Source organism: Myotis daubentonii, chromosome 5, assembly GCF_963259705.1.
Source record: "Myotis daubentonii chromosome 5, mMyoDau2.1, whole genome shotgun sequence".
Taxonomy (NCBI): Eukaryota; Metazoa; Chordata; class Mammalia; order Chiroptera; family Vespertilionidae; genus Myotis; species Myotis daubentonii.
Genome location: NC_081844.1, coordinates 74,816,677 through 74,837,557, shown reverse-complemented (window position 1 = coordinate 74,837,557; position 20,881 = coordinate 74,816,677). Strand labels below are relative to the sequence as shown.

The window sequence follows — 20,881 nt, the reverse complement described above, 5'->3', positions numbered from 1 at the left end:
ATTGTTAATCTACCTTCTAGTCTTTCCTGATGGGAACTATATATTGGGGAAAGGAAAATAATCTGACTTTTTGATGATTCCTGGATTCTTGGTGACACTACATTGCCACGGCAGTCCCACAGTCAGAGCAAAAGCTTATGGAAGTCAGATAACTGGATCAAGCTTGGCTTAAATCTGTCTCATAGTGGACCCAAGAGTCCCTGAGCCTACCCCATGGTAACTTCCCTAATTCTGGAAGGTCTATTTGAAACAGACATACTCAAAAGACTTCGAGTGGTGAGCACCATATAGTACACAGATGTCGTATTATAAAATTGTACACCTGAAATTTATATGTTATTAACCAATGTTATTTCGACAAATTTAATTAAAAAAACATGAACTGGCAAAAACCCATCTTCCCCTTTTTGATGCCATGATCTGTGGCATGAGGGCTTTCATGGTAGTAATGCCAATGGAAGCACCAGACATAAAGAAGACATGATACCTACACATGCAGAGCGCTGTATTACAGGTGAGGGGCCCCATTTAGGGACTGTGAAACTTCTATAATGAGAAATAAACACGTCTGCCCTTTGCTCCAAAGAGAGACACGAACTTTATCTTCCAAAGCTGTTCACCATACAAACATCCCTTAGAAGATATTCCAGAACAAAAGCAGACAGTGCCAAGACTTGTGGAAACATGAGAGACCTATGAAGAATTGCCTCCCAAAAGGAAATTTCACATATTTTATTGCAAAAAAAATCTAAGAAATCATGTGAATCATGTACAATATTTTCTCACAAGAAAAAATTTAAGCTGTTTTTTTTTAACGTTTCACAGAATTGTAAAACTTTTTAATTTTTATAAAGAAAAAACACAATGAAACTACCACAATAATATCAGCTTTTAGTCTTTTCTTGTTTCTAGGGAAAAGGCTGAAAAATATTTAGTAAGTTTTCTCATGATTTGTGAGGCTTAAGTACCTACTATATTCTTTTAAAATCTGCTAAAAAAAAAAATACAAGGAAATGGGTGGATCAATGCTTTCTTTCTTCAAAATATTTAAAAAAGCTAAAATCTAATGACAACATGTTAAAAATAATACACATTTTTGTAGGGTGTTACCATTTCCATAACGGTTTCTCTACACTATATCGACAGTGCAATGATGATTCAGTGTAAACCATTAATTACAGTGTTTCATTGTTACAATACTTGTGTTCAAGTACATGTTCGTGAACATGATCAAAGTCTCTATTTTGATTTTTTCTTTTCCATTATTAAAATAAGGATATAATTACAGTAGAATTTTTCCTATAGATGTCTCTAAGTCTGAACCAAATTCATAATACATTCTCTAAAAACCTGTTCAACACTATGAGGTTTGTTATGTTTACACATCTCCTTCAGAGTACAGAAAATGGGCTAATTCTGTATTAGGACACCAAAACACAAAAATAATTTTCCCCATAGATAGCTAAACTATTATGCTAAATTAGTAGTATACATTATGCATAACTCAATGGTATTGGTGTGGAGAGAGTAGCACCTTAGAGCCAGCCCTAACTTAAAAAACATTTTTTTAAGCCTACCAATCTTAATTTTCTTTTTCTGGTAACTGGATTCAACTTATTCATAACAAATGACTTATGAAGCCCTATAGTATAAATCACAATGTTTGTATTACCAAAATAAGCACCATATTGATGTTAGGCAGGCCCCAAAATAAATTAATTTGATTAAATTATATGTAATCTGATAATATTTGGTCTGAAAAACATGCTAGTGTGTGTGTCTATAAATAATGTAATTGCAAAGAGCTGTGAGCCAGCCAGCCTGCTAGAGGTCAACTCTTTTGCTGCAGCTTTTGGGCATAGAAGTCCCTGCACGTCTCACAGCAGCGCTGATACCACCGCATGTCCTGACACAGGTTCTTCTCGCGTATCACTCGGCAGTACACAGGCCATTGATCTCCTAGGCACTTGAAAGTCAGAGCAGCTGTGAAGCAGAACACAGGAAACTCAATACAGGTAGATATTCCAGGTGTCATGAGTAGAAGTAAACAGCAATCATGTAAATGGGGATTTTGTCCACTGACTCATTTATACTCCCTGTGGAACTTAAAACACAGAGCTATGCACACACACACACACACACACACACACACACACACACACACACCCTGAGATAAAGGAGTAAAGTGAATGAATAATGCTCTCACAGATATTCCCAAATTCAATGAATTGTCCTGTAAATGGCTTTTCAGGATCAATTTTACGGTTTTTATTTACGTTTCTTTTGGATTTTAAGTTGGGAAGATTAAAAACACAAATAAATGTGCTCAATATATCTACCTTTATGGGAATGAAATTTAATTAAGTATTGTTATAGGTCAATTTGCAAAGAAATAGCAAAACAAAAAAATGCTTGCACATTTTATTTTATTCTTTCCTCTTTTTTTATATTTCCATTACAGTTCACACTCAATATCATTTCAGATGCACAGCAAAGTGCTTAGAAAATCATGCACTTTACAGAGTGGTCCCCCCTCTTCTTCAAGCACCCAGCTGACCCCATACATAGTTATGATATTATTGAATATGTTCCCCATGTTGCAGTTTATATCTATGTGGCTATTCTGTAACTACCAATTTTTTCTGCTTAATCCCTTTACCTTTTTCATCCAGTTCCCCAAACCCCCGCCCTCTGCCAACTGTGAGTCTGTTCTCTGTATCTACAGTATGAGTCTTTCTATTTTGTTTGTGGGATAGTGATTTAATGCACCTTTAACATCAAAGCCATTTATCATGTGACTGAAATGTATAGCATTCAAGTATTTAAGATGGGAATTCGATACAAAAAAAATTGGTCATGTAAATTTAGGCTCAGGTTTTCTGAAGAAATAGTGTGTTCTGGCATGCATAATAAAAGTCAGTCCTGCTACAATTCTTTCTTTTGCCACTATTCTAATATAATTCATTATTTTACACTTAGAAACCTTAGATTTACCGATCACTGTGCTTCTGTGTTTAGGGGTACACTGTCAAGAAATAATAAACAAAACAATGCAATTCTAATTAAATTCTTCTTTGAGGTCATTATTTTTTGCCACATACTTCAAGAAGAACTCCAAGTAATTGCTGGAGAAAAGGATTATGTTGTTTGAAATACATGGCTTTAGCTGCATTTGCTCTAGGATTGCTTAACTTTTTGTTTTAACTAGTCTTAATTCTCCTTGAACTGATTATTTCTTAGAAATGTTAATTATTTGGCTCAAAAAAGAGCATTTTTTTTTTTAAGAACCAAACTTTTCCATTTGTTTGAATCTATGCCTGGAAGAGTATCTATAAGAATTTACGATTAAATTGTTTTCCTGAAGATTATGTGCACAGATCAAAACGGAAGGTGTTCAACATAGACTAACCCAATAACAGCCAAGCAGCAGTGCTGGTAAAAGCCACTAATTGCCACAGACATAAAGGCTAATTCGTTCATGAATATTTGTTATGCAAGTGCAGGCTATATTTAATTAAAATACATACCCTACTTCTTCATGATGGCTGATTAAATAACAGGTATTGAGAATACACATGAAAGCATTTTACAACATAAAAGTCATTGGAATCAATGTTACTAGTAGCTATTTGTATGTCATATTATGTCCTTAAGTATGAACAAAATTGTACCTTTTGCTGAGTGATATAGATCCAATGTACCCATTTGTCTTGAAAGTCATTTTTTACTCTAAGTTTCTCCAAAGGATAATTTGTACCCAGGATCACAAGGAAGGATTCTGACAGTGGAGAGATCTAAGGTATATACTACAAGTACCTTTCAACTAGACCAGCGGTTCTCAACCTGTGGGTTGCAACCCCTTTGGGGGTCGAATGACCCTTTCACAGGGGTCACCTAAGACCATCAGAAAACACATATATAATTATATATTGTTTTGTGATTAATCACTGTGCTTTAATTATGTTCTATTTGTAACAATGAAATTGGGGGTCACCACAACATGAGGAACTGTATTAAAGGGTCGAGGCATTAGGAAGGTTGAGAACCACTGAACTAGATACTACCTTAATTGATAGTTCTTCCATGAGAGTGGTCAGAACCCAAAATACGGTTATACCCTTCAACCCTTTACATGATGAGCTTGGGTGGTATGACATTCATATTTCCAGGGTCTGGTTCTGAGTAGACAGCTTCAGGGATCAAAATAATTTATTTTTCACGATATTTTACCCACCTGGCCATTTGGATGAACCCACAGTAAAATAGAGTCAATTTAGTTAGGACCAAACTAATTAGTATCCATTTATAACTAAGTTTTAAAGTGATGTGCAAAATAGAAGAAACCATGAGTATTTCCGTATTTCTCAAAACCATTCCCTTTTGGTCAGCTTACCCAGCCTGGGTGATGTTATGGTATTTACGTTAATCTTCTCATTGCAGGGCTGAAGGTGGCATGGCCTGTATGCTGCAGGCTTTTCTGAAGAAAAACATTCATTTCCATGTCGTCCTGTGACCTTGTGCATGCACTGGATAACACGGGACTGCATTCCTTTGCCACAGGTAATTGAGCACTGGGAGAGAGATAGAAGGCTTGTTTAAAGTCCTTTTTGCTGTTTCTCTCTTCTAGGCTGTGAGCCACCTTCTCCCTGTATTTCTTAAAATTGAACATGAGCCACAACCTCCAGAGTTGATGCCAAACATGGGTTAGAAACGGTGATGCTCATACTTGGGTACAATGTTTTCTGCGCCCTCTGGCTGACCTCAGGCAGAGCTCAGGGCGATGCAGGACAAAGGCGAGTGAAGAAAGCCCGCGAGTATCAGTGGGCAAGGAATAGGATGACTAATACCAGACATGCACTTGGGCAGACAGTTTTCTAAAGTTCTGTCTAGTTTGCGACAACATTTTGATTTGCTATTTTTCAATTTAGTCATTGATCTCAAGAGTTAGCCTACGCCCAGCTGTGGAGCTGGATGCCTGTTGCAGTCTTTGTCTCCTCGTCTACTCTTTTGCTCTGGCCTTAAAGTCTTGATCAAGAGTTTCGATATGGCTTATCAACCTGGCATATGAGGGAAATAGCTGCTATTTCTTGGCAGATGACACAATATCCAATACTATGCTAATAAAAATATTTGATAATCGGATTTTTCTAATAAAATACCCTTTCAATGGATTCCTTGTATTTCATAACTGCAGTTTGTCTTCATTTGTAAGATATTTTGCAAAGAAAAATGTATTTGATGTACAAAGGTCTTTTATTAGGGAAGCCTCTTGGGTCCTCATGTATCCCCAGATTTGATTTGTTACACAAATAAGCTGGTGCTTACTTGACTGAGAGAATAAAGTGATTTTATGGTATCACAATTACATGAGAGGGAATATGCTTGCGTTTCTGAAAATAATGACTTATTTTACTAGTCATCTTACCCATATTGATCTTTAGCCAAATGATCTTAGTATATTCTCATTGAAAACTGGTAAATACTTTCTGATTGTCCCCTTTTAGATATACAGGCATAAGGTTTTAATGTATTTTTTCCCTTTGTGCTTTACCAAGTCATTATTAGGACTGCACTCTCTTTGCTATCAATTCTTCCTTTACATTGTTACGGGTCCCAGCTCTTCTTTTCATTTGCACAAGAAGCATCCTACACAAACCCTATTCACCTCAAGCCTAGTTTACTAATGTTCATTTTGTCTTTAGTCCCGTCTTCCAATCAATCCCACTTGTTAATACTGAATATATATTCTTCCAAAATTGCTTTACATATATAATCTCATCAGACAAAAATCTTTGATTACTGAGTCATTGCCTACAAGGTACAGCCCAGTATCCCAGAATCTCCAGGTTGGTGTTTATCTATCTCCTCAGCTTTATTTTCCACACTTCACTTAGGAATCATTTGCTCTATTATAGATTAACTAGAGGCCCGGTGCACGAATTCATGCATGGGTGGGGTCCTTCGGCCTGGCAGGTGATCGAGGCCTAGCGGGGGGGCCAACTGGCTTTGGGGAGGAACCTGGGGAGTTTGGCCGGCCGACCCCCCAATCGGGGCCTATTGGGAAGGCCGCCCGGCAGGGGGGAGGGACTGCAGGAGGTTAGCCAGCTGGGGGAGAGGCCACAGGAAGTTGGCTGTGGGAGCACACTGACCACCAGGGGGCAGCTCCTACATTGAGCATCTGCCCTCTGGTGGTCAGTGCACATCATAGTGACTGGTCGACCAATTGTTCTGGTCATTCCGGTCGTTCAGTCGTAACAGTCACTTAGGCTTTTATATATATAGATCATGCCCATGCATTTTCTATTCCCACATCTATAATTGTATCCATAGTATTACTCTTTTCCAAATGCCTGGCTGCTTTTCAAATCACAATCTAGTAAGTGTTCCACAATTACCCCAACAATTTACACATATTTATGGTTTATTTTTCTTGTTAACTTTACAATCTGAATGTTTCCAGTTCAGTTTAAGCTTTACTATAATTTAAAACTATTATAAGAGGAGTAACTACTTAAAATGGTCTTTCTTCCTTAAAAGCTTCTTAATACCACTCATAAAATTGATATAGTTACATAAGTGAAGATATTATGTTTCTTAGAAAAATATCTTCAAGAAAATTCAAAATAGTTAAACTAAAGACTTTTAAGGGGTTAAGTTAATATGGGAAAATATCATTCTAGTATCTATTCCTAAAATTTATGTAGATCTTGAAATATCTGAGAAAATACTAATAATAGAGCTTCTTAACAGATGAACTCATTTTGATCAGTAGAGGAAGTTCGCAATCATGTCACGGAAGCCCAGGAATCAGTCACAGACTATTCCCAAAACTTTTGATTAATTTTATATCAACTCCATAGGACATGAACAAACCAAAGTAACATATAATTTTTCAGAATTATAAAAAATTCAATAAAGTAACAATAAATAATTTTAGCAGATAATGGCTGAATAGTGTCTTTCATAAAAATCTGAAAAACTAGAGAAAAAAATGTTAGTTGTATTCCTTTTGCAAGTTAAATTTTGTAACTTGTATATGGGAATGACCCAGAAATAAAAATAGCATCCAGGAAATAATAAAAGTTCTAGAATTCATTTAACTAAAACAGACTCATTTTGCCTTTGAAAGATTTAGGATAAGTTTTATTATAAAACTAGAGGCCCAGTGCATGAAATTCGTGCCCAGGGGGTGGTGATGTGTGTCCCTCAGCCCAGCCTGCACCCTCTCCAATCTGGGACCCACCGGGATGGGGCCTAAATGGGCAGTCAGATATCCCTCTCACAATCCAGGACTGCTGGCTCCCAACCGCTTGCCTGCTTGCCTGGCTGACTGCCCCTAACTGCTTCTGCCTGTCAGCCTGATCACCCCCTAACCACTTCCCTGCCAGCCTGATCGCTGCCTAACTGCTCCCGTGCTGGCCCAATTGCCCCTAACTGGCCTCCCCTGCTGGCCTGGTCACCCCTTAATGTCCTCCCCTGCAGGCCTGGTCACCCCTAACTATTCTCCCCTGCCAGCCTGTTCGATGCCTAACTGCTCCCCTGCTGCCCTGATTGCCCCTAACTGCCCTCCCCTGCAGACCTGGTCACCATTAACTGCCCTCCCTTGCAGGCCTGGTCACCCCCAAGTGCCCTCCCCTGCAGGCCTGGTAACCCCAACTGCCCTTCCCTGCAGGGCTGGTCACCCTTAACTTCTCTCCCCTGCAGGCCTGGTCTTCCCCCCCTCAACCCCCCCAATGCCCTCCCCTGCAGGCCTGGTCACCCCCAACTGACCTCCCCTGCTGTCCTGGTCACCCCTAACTACCCTTCCTTTCAGGCCTGGTCCCTCCCAACTGCCCTGATCACCCACAACTGCCCTCCCCTGCCGGCCATCTTGTGTCCACATGGGGGTGGCCATATTTGACCACATGGGGTGGCCATCTTGTGTGTTAGAGTGATGGTCAATTTGCATATTATCTATTTATTATATAGGACTAGAGGACCGGTGCACAAAAATTTGTGCACTTGGGGTGGGGGGTGTCCCTCAGCCCGTCCTATGCCCTCTTGCAGTCTGGGATCCCTCGGGGGATGACCACCTGCTGGCTTAGGCCTGCTCCCTAGGGGATTGGGCCTAAGCTGGCAATCAGATATCCCTCTGGCAGCCCAGGAGCCCTCGGGGGATGTCCACTTGCCAGCGGGGAGCAGGCCTAAGCTGCAGTCAGACATCCTTAGCGCTGCTGAGGAGGCGGGAGAGGCTCCCACCACCACCACCACTGTACTGGCAGCTGTCAGCCTGGCTTGTGGCTGAGCAGAGCTCCCCCGGTGGAAGCACACTGACCAAGGGGCAACTCCTGCATTGAGTGTCTGCCCCCTGGTGGTCAGTGTGTGTCATAGTGACCAGTCATTCCCAGTCATTCTGCTGTTAGGGTCAGTTTGCATATTACCCTTTTATTATATAGGATAGAGGCCTGGTGCAAGGGTGGGGGCCGGCTGGTTTGCCCTAAAGGGTGTCCCACTGGGGTGCCTGGCCAGCCTGGGTGAGGGGCTGATGGCTGTTTGCAGGCTGGTCACACCCCCTTCAGGGTGGGGGTCCCCAATGGGGTGCCTTGCCAGCCTGGGTGAGGGGCTGATGGCTGTTTGCAGGCTGGCCAAGCCCCCCCCAGTGATGGAAGCTCCCAGCCTCTCCTTTTTTTCTTTCTTTTTTTTTATTCTGGGATATATTTACCTTCTATAATTGAAACTTTGTTGCTTTGAGTGGAGCTCAGAGCTGGCCACGGCAGGCGGGAAGCTTGGCTTCCTCCATCATTGGGGCAACCAAGCCTCCTGCTTGCTCCAGCTCCGTGGCTGCTGGCCGCCATCTTGGTTGGGTTAATTTGCATACAGTCACTCTGATTGGCTGGTGGGTGTGGCTTAAGGTGTAGTAAAGGCATGGTAAATTTGCATGTTTGTCTTTTATTAGTATAGATCAGCCGTGGGCAAACTACGGCCCGCGGGCCAGATCCGGCCCGTTTGAAATGAATAAAACTAAAAAAAGAGAAGACCGTACCCTTTTATGTAATGAGGTTTACTTTGAATTTATATTAGTTCACATAAACACTCCATCCATGCTTTTGTTCCGGCACTCCGGTCCAGTTTAAGAACCCATTGTGGCCCTTGAGTCAAAAAGTTTGCCCACCCCTGGTATAGACACTAGAAGCCCAGTGCACGAAATTCATGCAAGGGTAGGGTCCCCAGCCTGGCCAGCAATCAGGGCCAATCAGGGCCTTCCTTCCCCTGGTTGCCAGCTGCCAGCCGGGGCCTTCCTTCATTCTGCGCTGCCCCCCTGGTGGTCACTGCATGTCACAGCGAGAAGTCGAACTCCCGGTTGGTCAAACTCCCGAGGGGACAATTTGCATATTAGCCTTTTATTATATTGGATGGAATTAAATAGTCTAATAGCCTTAGAAAGTAATTCTCATTATAATTTCATAATAAAATATCAACCTCTTACTAGTAATTATTTTCTTCATAACACATTTTAGTAAAAAATTTATTACAAATGTATGGAAAATGAACAGATATTTCAGTTCACTGAAATTCTAAGGTATTTTCTAAATTAGTTCTTACTTTATTATAGAATATACTAAATAATTGAATATTTTGTCAAATCATATTACTATGATTAAAGACAGACATTAAAAGGAAAAGCCAAATTAATTCTGGCCTTGAAATGAGGAGACCTGGGCTCCAATATTGCCACTAGCAACTAATTCACCTGGAACTTTTTTTTCTTTTTGGTAATCAAGGCACTGGAGTAGATCATAGCTATAATTTTAGGCCTAAATTACTATGAAAGTAAAAATTCCAAATTTTATTAAAAATTATTATAGTCTGGCAATTTTTAAGTGGTGAAGCTGTGAAACAGTAAGGACTCTAGTTTCATTATCTGATTATTCACTGCACCACCCAAAAATGGTATGACAGAAATTCTTCTCAGTAAAGTCTCAAAATATAATTTGCTTGACTGTCTTAGAATATCCAATCATTTACTGGCTTTCTAAATATTTATGCATCACCCATTGTGTTCAGGATCCCATGCAGAAAATATAAACAGCAGAAGTTATTAATACTGTGGAGCTGGTACTTTATTCCATACTCTTTGTTACAAAACCCAATAATATAAAATAACACTATAGACTTTCACTAAAGTCCAAAATGCTAAAATGTCAACATTAATTTGCCAGCAACCGGTAAACAAACACAGGGTTATCAGATAACTTGCCAATAATCTTTCTTTTACAAGGAACATTTCCTGACAAGAGTATTTTTTAAAAAGAGAATTGGATTGCCTGACAAATATTCTATTCCCCAAACAGTTTACTATCCATCACCTTGAAAGACCTTGAAACAAAACATCCTATTAATCAATTTCATGAACTAGAAGCCTTTAATTCTGAACAGCAAACACAGTCTTGATGTCCCAGCTTCACTAGAGTAAAAAGGAGACAGTAATCTTTAAAACAAATTTAGAACAGCTTAGAAAATGGCTGTCATGATTTTGGAGTTAAAAATAGCCTTTTGACAGAGACAACATAGCACAAGGAAAACGTATATTGGCCATCTCTCTTTCCCACCAAAAACTGAGCCCCGACATCTTTGAAAATGAAGTTTGTTTTACTGACTTAGTGATAGTCATTATTTCAATCTACCTGAGAAACTATGACCTTCCCCGCACTTGGGTTCACATGACTAATGTTTTTAGATAATATTGCTATGGCTTTCTCCTAAAATACATCCTTCCTTGACATGGGACATTGGTGACAATTTCTAAGACTGTATTAAATTATGTCTATACTAGAGCTTGCATGCCAAACACTAACCAAGAAAAGGAAACTTTCTCAATAATTCAAACAGTTGGGACTATTAAAAGATTAGCGAAATATAGTAAATGAAAACCACGAATACAAATGGCAGCAAACCAATAAGAAAAAGGCTTTACCAGGTGATAAGAGCTGACTGACTTCGTTTTACCTAAGAAAATTCCATCTAAATAAGCTGTGAGGGAAATATCTGGGGACATATAAGCAATGCCCAAGTTGGTGGAAGCGTACAGGAGACCTTTAACTCAGATATTTAGAGTTTTCTAAAAATGGCCAAGGATGATCTGGTGATAGATAGAGATGTGAACTCTTAGAAAGTTTTATTGACTAAATTAGATGGGAGCCCTGAGGGGACAGGGCTTGGCAGTTCTGGTAAAGACAATGGAAGATTCCAGAATGACTTGGCAAATTTATGGATTGGCCTAAACGCAAACAAATGAGGGAAAATAAAAAATGTAGAAAAAACACACACTAAAAAATTCTTAACCAATTCTTAACTGTGGCATTATCATAGAAACAAAGGAATTAAACGAACTCTAAATGGCTATGATGTCCATCTAATGGACAAGCCAAAGAGTGGAATCCTTTCTTCCATCACAAAGGATAGACAGGTGGTGAGACACTGCCCAATAGTAAATTGTAGAAAGAAACTGACCATGAAAATTTTATTCCTGACACAGCATTATTTATAGCACTGATAGAGAGTGTTATTAAGACCTTGGTGTAATACTTTGGAAAATATGTAAATATCTTATAGAAGGAGTTCAAGGAAATGTCACTTATCCTGAGACATTTTATTGAAGTTATCATTTCAGTACGTTCAAGGGCAGTGAGTGTGTGCTGTCGAATAACTGTGGTCCGATGAAATTACTTAGGTTTTCAAGTCTAATCAGATGCATTGAGGATAATTAGGTCTTATTAGCACAATAAATTTTTTGATGGATTAAATACTATATACATAATATGAATATATTCTGTTGCTAAATTTCTATTTTATATAGAAATATTCCTTTTATGACATATCTGAATTTATCAAAAATCTGCATCATTTAAAAATGTGTATTGTTCCTATGAATACCACTATGCCTACTGACATAAGTCCACTAAATACTAACAAATTCTGTGTTCCACAGGTTCTTATGCCAAGGAAATTCATTCCACATACGTGACTTCGAACATGGAGTTAAACAAGATTTCCACATCTAGTCCTAAGTATTGGGATCCTTATGGTAAAATGCCAAACTTTAAAATTATTGGTTAAATGAGTTTCTACCTTTCCTTTCAGGACTTCAGAATAGTCATGTAGACACTGTTTTGGTGCTGGTTAGTTATTTGTTACTCTGAATATTGACATAACTTAGTTTTGGGAACCAAATGGGACATGATAGTATAATAACTTCATAGACTTAGGTTAAATAATTAACTAGTTTGCCAATGAGTTTACAGAATTATGAATCTGTCTATGTTAAATTCTAATGTTAAACTGTGAAACTCTTCAAGTTGTAAATTTTGTAAAAAGTCCTCTAAACATTATAAACCCAGGAGGCAGAAAACCCAGTAGTAAAAATGCATACTACTATAAGCTACTTACTTTGAGTTTTGTTGGTTAACAAATATAACTAAACTAGCACTGGTCTGATTTTGAATTCCTTGAAAGAAAACCAAATTTCAGTGTATGTAGGGGTTAAAAATAATAATTCCCACACTTGGCCAGCACAAAGATTACCCGAGATTCCTTCCTTCTGGACTGTGCCAAAGATATATATTTTGGAGAGAATGTGTATTCTCCAGGCCAACAGCTAAGGAAGGCTCTGTAATGCTTTACTTATTTCCAGCTGGCCTCGGTAAGAAATAGGAATTCCTAAATTAAGAGAAAATTGTCACTGGCAAAAAGCGTTCAAATTGTTTTTCTACCAATATAATATACAATCTTACAGGACCTGATATAATCTGTAATGTTAAGTGTCAAACTACAACAAGCTTAACAACACTGACTTGAATAATTTGTCTTTGGGAATAAGTGGATTATTTTAACAAGAGTTTTAACAAGAGTGAAGTAGCATTCACAGTGGAGAATGGATCTCATAAGGAAACTAAATGATGACTTCTACTGGAAATTATTAGTGCAGCATTCCTATTCATTTCTGTATATGTTTGGCAGTTCCATCTTTCAACTTTTTAATAAAGTGAGTGTGAAACAAACATACTAAGGAACAAAAGTTAGGTTTGTTTTTATGATTTGCTATTTATTTTGGTCAGTGTTTCAGCATCTTTTTAAAGTAGTTTATCTGCCTTATTTAACACATGGGTATTTGGGATTGAATCTATTCCTAGAGGTCAGACATTTGGAAAAAAAATTTTTTGCGTATGTGCTTAATTAATTCATCGTTTGGTTGTACAGTTCAAACTATTTTTGTTTCTTTAATGAAAACATTTGCATATAGTTATAACAAATCAAGAAAATGTGTGTGGCAAAATCAAGCAGATTACCTATGAATGATTAGCAGGGAAGTGAATATGTTATGAAAAGACTGTCAAAGTAACAAAAAATAAATTTTTTATATCAAAGTCCACATTGATCACTGCAATGATGAAAGAAAAAAAAAGATGTTTTGCATTAAGAACTAATTAATAAGCACAAAGTCTTGGGCACATGTGCAGTCCTGCCGGTGCTCAGACAATCAATCACAGGGGCCGCAGAGGTGAAAAAAAGATTATCAAGACGTTTCTATTTTAGCCCTACCCTCCCAGGGAAACATCTTGCCACCAGAGAGAACTGCTGGGAACGACAGTGATTGAACTTCCTTTTCAAAGAACATACTTTCCAGGTCCAGCCCAACCATTCCCAGTCAAAAATGGATCGGATCCTTCTGTGGCCACATTGCCGGAGTGTGTGCTTTTGTTTTGTTTTAATAAATAGAGTACTGATTTAAAATAGCACAGAGAGCATATATAACTACCTTTAAGTTATTCCAACCTGAAATAAATACTGTCTCTGCCAGTTCACAAAGAACATTCCTCAGTGTGCTTTGCTTCCATCTACTGCTTTCCTTCCAGGTTAGATCACTGCTGTCTAACCTGCTGGCAGGTGTTCAGCCAAATGGACTCGCAAGAATGCAGAGGAAGTCTGCCAGCTCCCTTGAAGCTCAATGTCAAGCACACTTTTTTTGGCTTAAATTGCATGTTCTTCAAATAAGGGTGAATTTACTTTTCTTTTTTTTTTCTTAAATCACATTTTTAAGTAGTTTGATTTTTCATACAGGAAAATGTCAGGGGAGTCATGTGTTTACATAAAATTATATTGGTTAGTTTAATTTTCCTGGAGAAAAAGAAGCTAGTTACTAATTCTTTTGTAGGAAAATGCTGTTGTCATATAGTTGTAGTTGTTATAGAATTAGATGCCAAAAAATAAAATAGATCAAAAGACATACAATGCTTCAGTGCATCACACAGTTTTTGTTTGTTTGTTTAGCAGTCATTTATTCAATAAATATTGCTACACGGAGTGCAATGCTCTGGTCACTCAGATCTGTGAGAAGGTTGAGACATTCTTAATAAAACAGCAACAATGTAAGGCAACAAATAATTCACTGAGAAAATGTAATGTAGCCCTACATTGTGGCTCAGTGGTTGAGCATGGACCTATGAACCAGGAGGTCACGGTTCAATTCTCGGTCAAGGTCCATGCCCAGGTTGCAGGCTCAATCCCCAGTGTGGGGCATGCAGGAGGCAGCCAATCAATGTTCTCTCTCAGTATTGATGTTCCTATCCCTTTGTCCCTCTCCTTTTCTCTCTGAAATCAATAAAAATGTATTTTAAAAGAAAGAAAATGTAATATAGTCAATAAGTGCAAATTATTTCTGCCACTTTTGGGGGAAGCCCTTTAAAAAATTACGCACTTGAAGGATTTAGAGAGTTGGAAGAAACACATTCCAGGCAAGAGAAAAATATAAACAAAGACATGGAGATTGCAGAAGTATACACTGCTCAGGCCTGAGCTTAGCAGACAAACTAAATTAATGAGAATGCGGAGACCATTTCAATAGGTAGGTTAGGGCTAGAGTATGGAAAGCTTTGAATGCCAAGAAAGTATCTGGTAGGTGACAGTGCAGCCATGGGGAATTCTCTGCAAGTACTGGGCTCTAGAACAGAGTGAGGAAGTCATGCCTGTGAGTGAATGGATGTGAAAGAGGAGGAGTATGTGGATAAGGGAACATATTAGAAATTTTTACTCTAGTCTTGGTGAAAAAATAAGGATAGTAGTATTATACTGGGAATAAAGACCAACTGAGATTGGATAAAGATGTGAGATATATATATATCACATCTTTACTTGGCCATAAAAAGAGAATGAAACCTTACCATCTGTGAATATATGGATGGACCTTGTGGGTATTATGCTAAGTGAAATGTCAGTCAGAGAAAGACAAATACCATATGATTTCACTTATATGTGGAATCTAAAGAACAAAATAAATGAACAAACAAAACAGAAACAAACTCATAGATTCCGAGTACATTTTGATGGTTGCCAGATGGGAGAGCGGTTGGGAGGCTGGATGAAAAAGGTGAAGGGGGTGAGAAGTACAAATTGGTAGTCACCGAACAGTCACGGGGACGTACAGGACAGCCCAGGGAACACAGTCAATAATACTGTGAAAACTGCGTATGGTGCCAGGTGGGTGGCGGGCTTTTCGAGGCGACCCCTTTGTACGTTCTGTAAATGTCTGGCCATTCTGTTACACACCTGACAGTAATATAATATGGAACGTCAACTGTAACTGAAAAACAAATAAACAGACAGCAACCGAGACAAAACCCTACTTGCGTATAGAAGAAAGGCTCAGGGTAGCTTCCAGTCAGGGTAAATGGGAAGATGATATCAACATTTTCCCAGAAAAAGGAAATTGGTTGTAGGAAACAAAACGAGACATTTTGTTTTAAATATTCCAAATGTCAGGAACGGTTGGAATGCCAATGGCACAGTCCTAAAGCGGCTGAAGTTTCCTGTGAGAATGGGCTTCTTTAACTCCCTCTGACTCAGTCCCCATCTCACTGAATGTTCTTAAAAGTACTTTCTTCTCTTGTTTCCCATGATTTTCCTCCTGCTCCTTTGAGTACCCCTTTCTCCTGTTTTATGTGATTATTTAAAATTATAAAAACGATAAGCAGTTATTTTTCCAAATATCAATAGACTGGTAGAAATAATTAGAAAATAATTCTGTAATTGAAAACTACTTTTTTTTTTTAAAAAAAGAAAATACTTTTGAATAGAAATAATAATTCATCTCAAAAATAATTTTCTAGATTATAGATAACTTCAGTTTGATTTCAATTTACGAATTTCCTCTAGTTTGAAAATAATATTTACCAAACTAGTCTTTGAAATCAGAATAATCTAATGCCAGCTTTCCCAAAGTGTGTTACACAAAATAACAAACTAGCTACATGCTCTGCAAAAATCACCTTTGGTAAAAAGAAAAAAGAAAAGAGAAATACTATATTCTCCCTTCGAGACTTACTATGCACAGCAGAATGTTTGTAAAGTCCTAAAGCAAGAACTACCTATTATCATTGCTTAATTACAGCATTTCTCATACATGGAAACCACATCCCAAGGAATGAGTTTTCTATGGGACATAATTTTGGGGATACAAGTCTCAAGAATTCGAAAATTATGAATTTAGTCTTATAAAAAGGATGACATTCTGGTTTCCGGTAGCTACCAGTTTTACTGATGCTAATGTCATGGAATGGTTTTGAGCAGACTGGGAAGACAATATATTTTTTTCATTATGGCATTTCTCATTTTATTCATTATTTTACTGTATTCTCTAGTTTCAGCCAATACTTAACATTTTCTATTTTTACATCCTTGTAGGGTATTTAATTTGGTTATTTGCTATTGCTGCTAATTATTTCTTCAAAGTTGAATGAAATCCTTCCAACAACTGATTGAGCCTTCCTCTATTAACCTAAAAGAATTCGCTTAAAACCAGCAAGCTCTGCATCGCCTCAGATGCATGCTGGGACCGCCTGAAATTGATTTCAATTGGGGGGGGGGGGGAGGTAGCTGCCAGTATCGGGTCAGTCCAGACATAGAAGAATCCGTAGTCCTAAGATCCTAGCGTGATCCTGGGGCAACAAGAAATCCCTCCTTTGGGATTTTTGGGTCTCGTTCTTTTCGTTCCCTTATAACTAATGCAAAAACACTAGGCTACAGAGATGCATCATTAAAAACATGATATTATCTCGTCATTTAGTTTAAGATATTCTTGATTGCACTGATTAAGATGTTTCTTTAACTTTCCTTTAATGATTCCCTGAGTTTTCCTTCAGTGGAAAGAAATGGCCCTGGTGATTACCCATAATTTCCTACCAACTGTGATAAGTCACAATTACTACTGTCAATGTTAATTTTAAGGAGTGACAAGCTTCCGTATAGAAAATAGAAGGCGTATCACCAGGCCAGGAACGCTGTGAGACTTTGGAACAGCCTATTAGGGCCTATTATCATATTCAGAGCTTCAAATTCACATGATCTGTCTGTACAAATCCAATATAACAAAGAGAGCAAGATAAAATAATTTTTTTAGCAATAGGTGAAAACGCGCAAACCAACCCAGTTACAGTGACTGCTGGCCAATCTGAATAAAGGTATGACAGGGTAATAAATCTTCTGTTTGTCTTTCTAGACTTGTTTGAAGTATGTCACTAAGGAATCTTTCATTGATTTGTTGTTTCTTTGATCTTGCACCTTCCTGTTGAATTGTTTTCATTTACTAATTATGCAATATGGGGACACTTTAAGATTGTAACATTTGATTATGCAAAGCCACCTTAAAGAAAGAGCATAATTTACCTAATTAATTTAAAATTCTATTTTTGAGCTTCTTTGAAAAATACAGTGCTAACTACTGAGGACACATTTTCCCATAGTTATTACAGGGTCCAAGGACATTATAATACACTAGGTGGATTTTAATAACATCTGTAGTATGTGTGGTAAGAAAATTATTTTTACCAGAAATAATACAAGGAGATGCAGGTTTTTCATGGTTTCAAAAATAAGCTATGAAGCAATCGATTTGTTTTGAGCCGCAGCATTGTTTTTCGGAAAAAAATAATTGCCGCATAACATTTTGAGATTTGTAACTACATAGAACTAGAAAATCTCCACTCAGAGGATGACTCAGAATAAGTAGAATTCCTATTAGCTTAAATGCAATTTATATCGTTAGGAAACACGTATTTAGTCTGATATTGCTCCCCTACTCATTAGAAAGAATTACCTTAGTTTTTGGGTTCCTCTTCTATCTAATTCCTCTCTCTATTCAACTGAATATACTGACTATAATTGTCGTTTCCTTCTGCAGCAAAAGTTAAAAATGACTTTTTTATACTGAAAGCTTTAAATATACTTTTTCTAAACAAAGATATATCATATCATCTATATAATTAAATCACCCAAAATGATTTTTTTTTTTGCTTTGAGCATTATTTTGTACTACATCATCACAAAAGACACATAATCTCTTCTCAAAATAATCTATTAATATCATAATTTGATATGATACTATTTTTTTCGCAGAATTTTGAAGGACTAAATTAAATTCAAATTGTAGTGTATAAATTGAGAATAAACCATGATTATCTGCAATACCAAGGTGTTTTATTGTCCTTATAATTCACCTGAAAAAGTGTAAACCATTTGTTAATACTGCATAGAAAAGTTAACTCTAAAAAGCTTCATGAAGAACTAAATTCTGTCTAACTGGTAGATAAGACAATACTCTTTCATTTGCTCCTCTACTGGTTTCCAACAATGAAAACAAGAAAGTTGTAGAAGGTCAAATAAAGTCAGGCCAAATAGAGGCAGAAAATATGGTATTTAATTGAACATAAAGGGGCTGTTATTTTTAAAGTCAGTATATATCTTTAAAGTCAGTATTCTATACTTTGGTCAGCTTAAAAGAGCAAATACAGACTTATACTGCCAGAGAACATAAGGGTTGTAGTCTGCTCTCCCAGGAAAAACCTTAAAGCCATATGTGCATCAGAGATACGGTCACAGTGTGGCACATAATTGTGTCTACGGTTAAGCCCAGCCAGAACAGAGCGACCACATAGTTTGTACCCTATTTTTCCAACTCTCCAATCTCGATGAAATAAACATGAGTATTATTCAACTTATTACAGGGTTGAAATCAGAGGTAATGATTTTAGGACAGGAGATTTTTCCCTTTGAGTACACTTGGATCTATATTTTTCCTTTGAAGCTGAGGGCAATTTTCCCGCTGTTTACACACCACCAAATCATAAATGCTAGAAATCTCACAGGCTGACAGCATGCAGTGAACACGGTGTGAGGCATAAGCCATATTCTTAGGAAGCCTTAACTGTTTAGCCCAAATTACCTTGGTCCAAGAGTGGTCAATGAGTTTTACACAGTGGACCTGAGAGTCTATCTGTCTTTTAACTGATTCGCTACTAATATTACTGAAGCAGGGCTTTAGAGCTCGACTTTCTGGACAGTCGATTGAATACTCCGGATTAAAGAATGCAAGGGTGAATTTTAAGTCCACTTAGGTGTATCAGTAGTTTAACAATGTTAGTAGAATTTGAGTGACACTAACCGCTTAACTGACCTCAGAAGAGCACAGAAATCCACTCCCACTGCACACATCTTACTGTTCTCCTTATCCCAGGGTCACAGCTGGTAAGAATAAGAGATCTATGTTTCCTCTGTCCATTAAGATTTTAACCACTGAAATTGAAATATCACAGCATTATTCTTTTTCTCTGTAATTATTTTGGGATGATCTTCATTTTAACACGATAGTGGTATCTTAGGCATGAAAAAAGGAGGAGAGAAATCAATGAAGTTCACATGTAGCCACTGGCTTCAAGTTCTACTGCTGTTTGAATCTGTTATGCTGAGGCCTCTGATATAAATGAAGAAGGAGAAAATGGCTTTAGGGTAAAGAGCAGATTTATATTCACAGAAAGAGAAGAAAAATGCAACATACTGGATCTCCTAAATAAGCAAACAAAGAAACAAACAGTCCAACAAACAAAGGTAAGAAGTCATAGAACAGTAATGAATACATATTGTGGCTATTGATTTTGTTCCTCACAATGGCCATGTACTATAAGCTGGGTAGCAATTTGGTAACTCAACAAAATCAATTTAAAGTAATTCAATCCAAGTACATTTAAAAGTTAGATACATGTTTTGTTTTGTTTTAAAAAAAATAAAAATAAAAGTTAGATACATGTAATTGTGGTAAAATTTTAATATATATATATTTTAGGCTTAGCATAAAAAACCAAAACTAACGTCTTCTATAATCTCTCCAGTTAATTTTGATCTTGCTTAAGATTTAACCAGAGTCCACATAATAGGCACATTTTAATCAACAGTTTTTGTCATGAAAATAGGATTTGCTAGCCCTATTTCCATATGCTGCAATGGAGGAGCTTAGTTAGTTCTGTGTCATAATTTACAGTAAAACCTGGATCTTCTGGTTTTTTACAATTACAAATTTGTCTTTTGTAGTTAACAGACTTAACATTTATCACTTAAAAATATTTCTACTAATAAAGTTGGGAAAAGGTCACTCATATATTCTAGTGGTTTTGAAATTTTTCCTTAGTTTAGAATCACTTAAGGAAAATCTCTAGAATTTCACTGGCCCAAATAAAGGAATAGGGAGTTCTTATAATAGAAAGTGAGCAATAAGCGATCTTCTCCACCCCCTCCGACTAGTAATTTATTTTCTCATCCTGTTTCATACCTTCAGAGCTGAATTAAGAGTTTATATATACACACAATAGTGATGTCTATATTCTTTATTTCACTCCTATGGAACCAAATACACAAAGGTATGCAATTTTTGGCCATCTGCACAGTGAGGGAGTCCAAACTGTCCCCATTGTCTCTTGACTTCCAAATCATTGTCTTTCCCTATCATCCTACTGTATTTTTCCTCTCTAAGAATTGGGGAAACATAAATAAACCTTAACATTAAAAATATATATTTGTG

The 20,881-nt window shown here is 37.5% G+C and overlaps 1 protein-coding gene across 1 annotated transcript in view; it reads right to left on the bottom strand.

Annotated features, from left to right (window-relative positions):
* Positions 1 to 812: 812 nt before the first annotated feature.
* The window catches only part of ADAMTS19 (ADAM metallopeptidase with thrombospondin type 1 motif 19), a 216,734-nt gene continuing 196,665 nt past the window's right edge, over positions 813 to 20,881 (bottom strand). Inside the window, exons 22-23 of the mRNA XM_059695332.1 lie at positions 4,394 to 4,571; positions 813 to 1,983 (exon numbers count right to left, since the gene is read on the bottom strand). Of these exons, the coding sequence (XP_059551315.1) occupies positions 1,832 to 1,983; positions 4,394 to 4,571 (330 nt within the window). The 3' untranslated portion in view covers positions 813 to 1,831. The remainder of the gene's footprint in view (positions 1,984 to 4,393; positions 4,572 to 20,881) is intronic.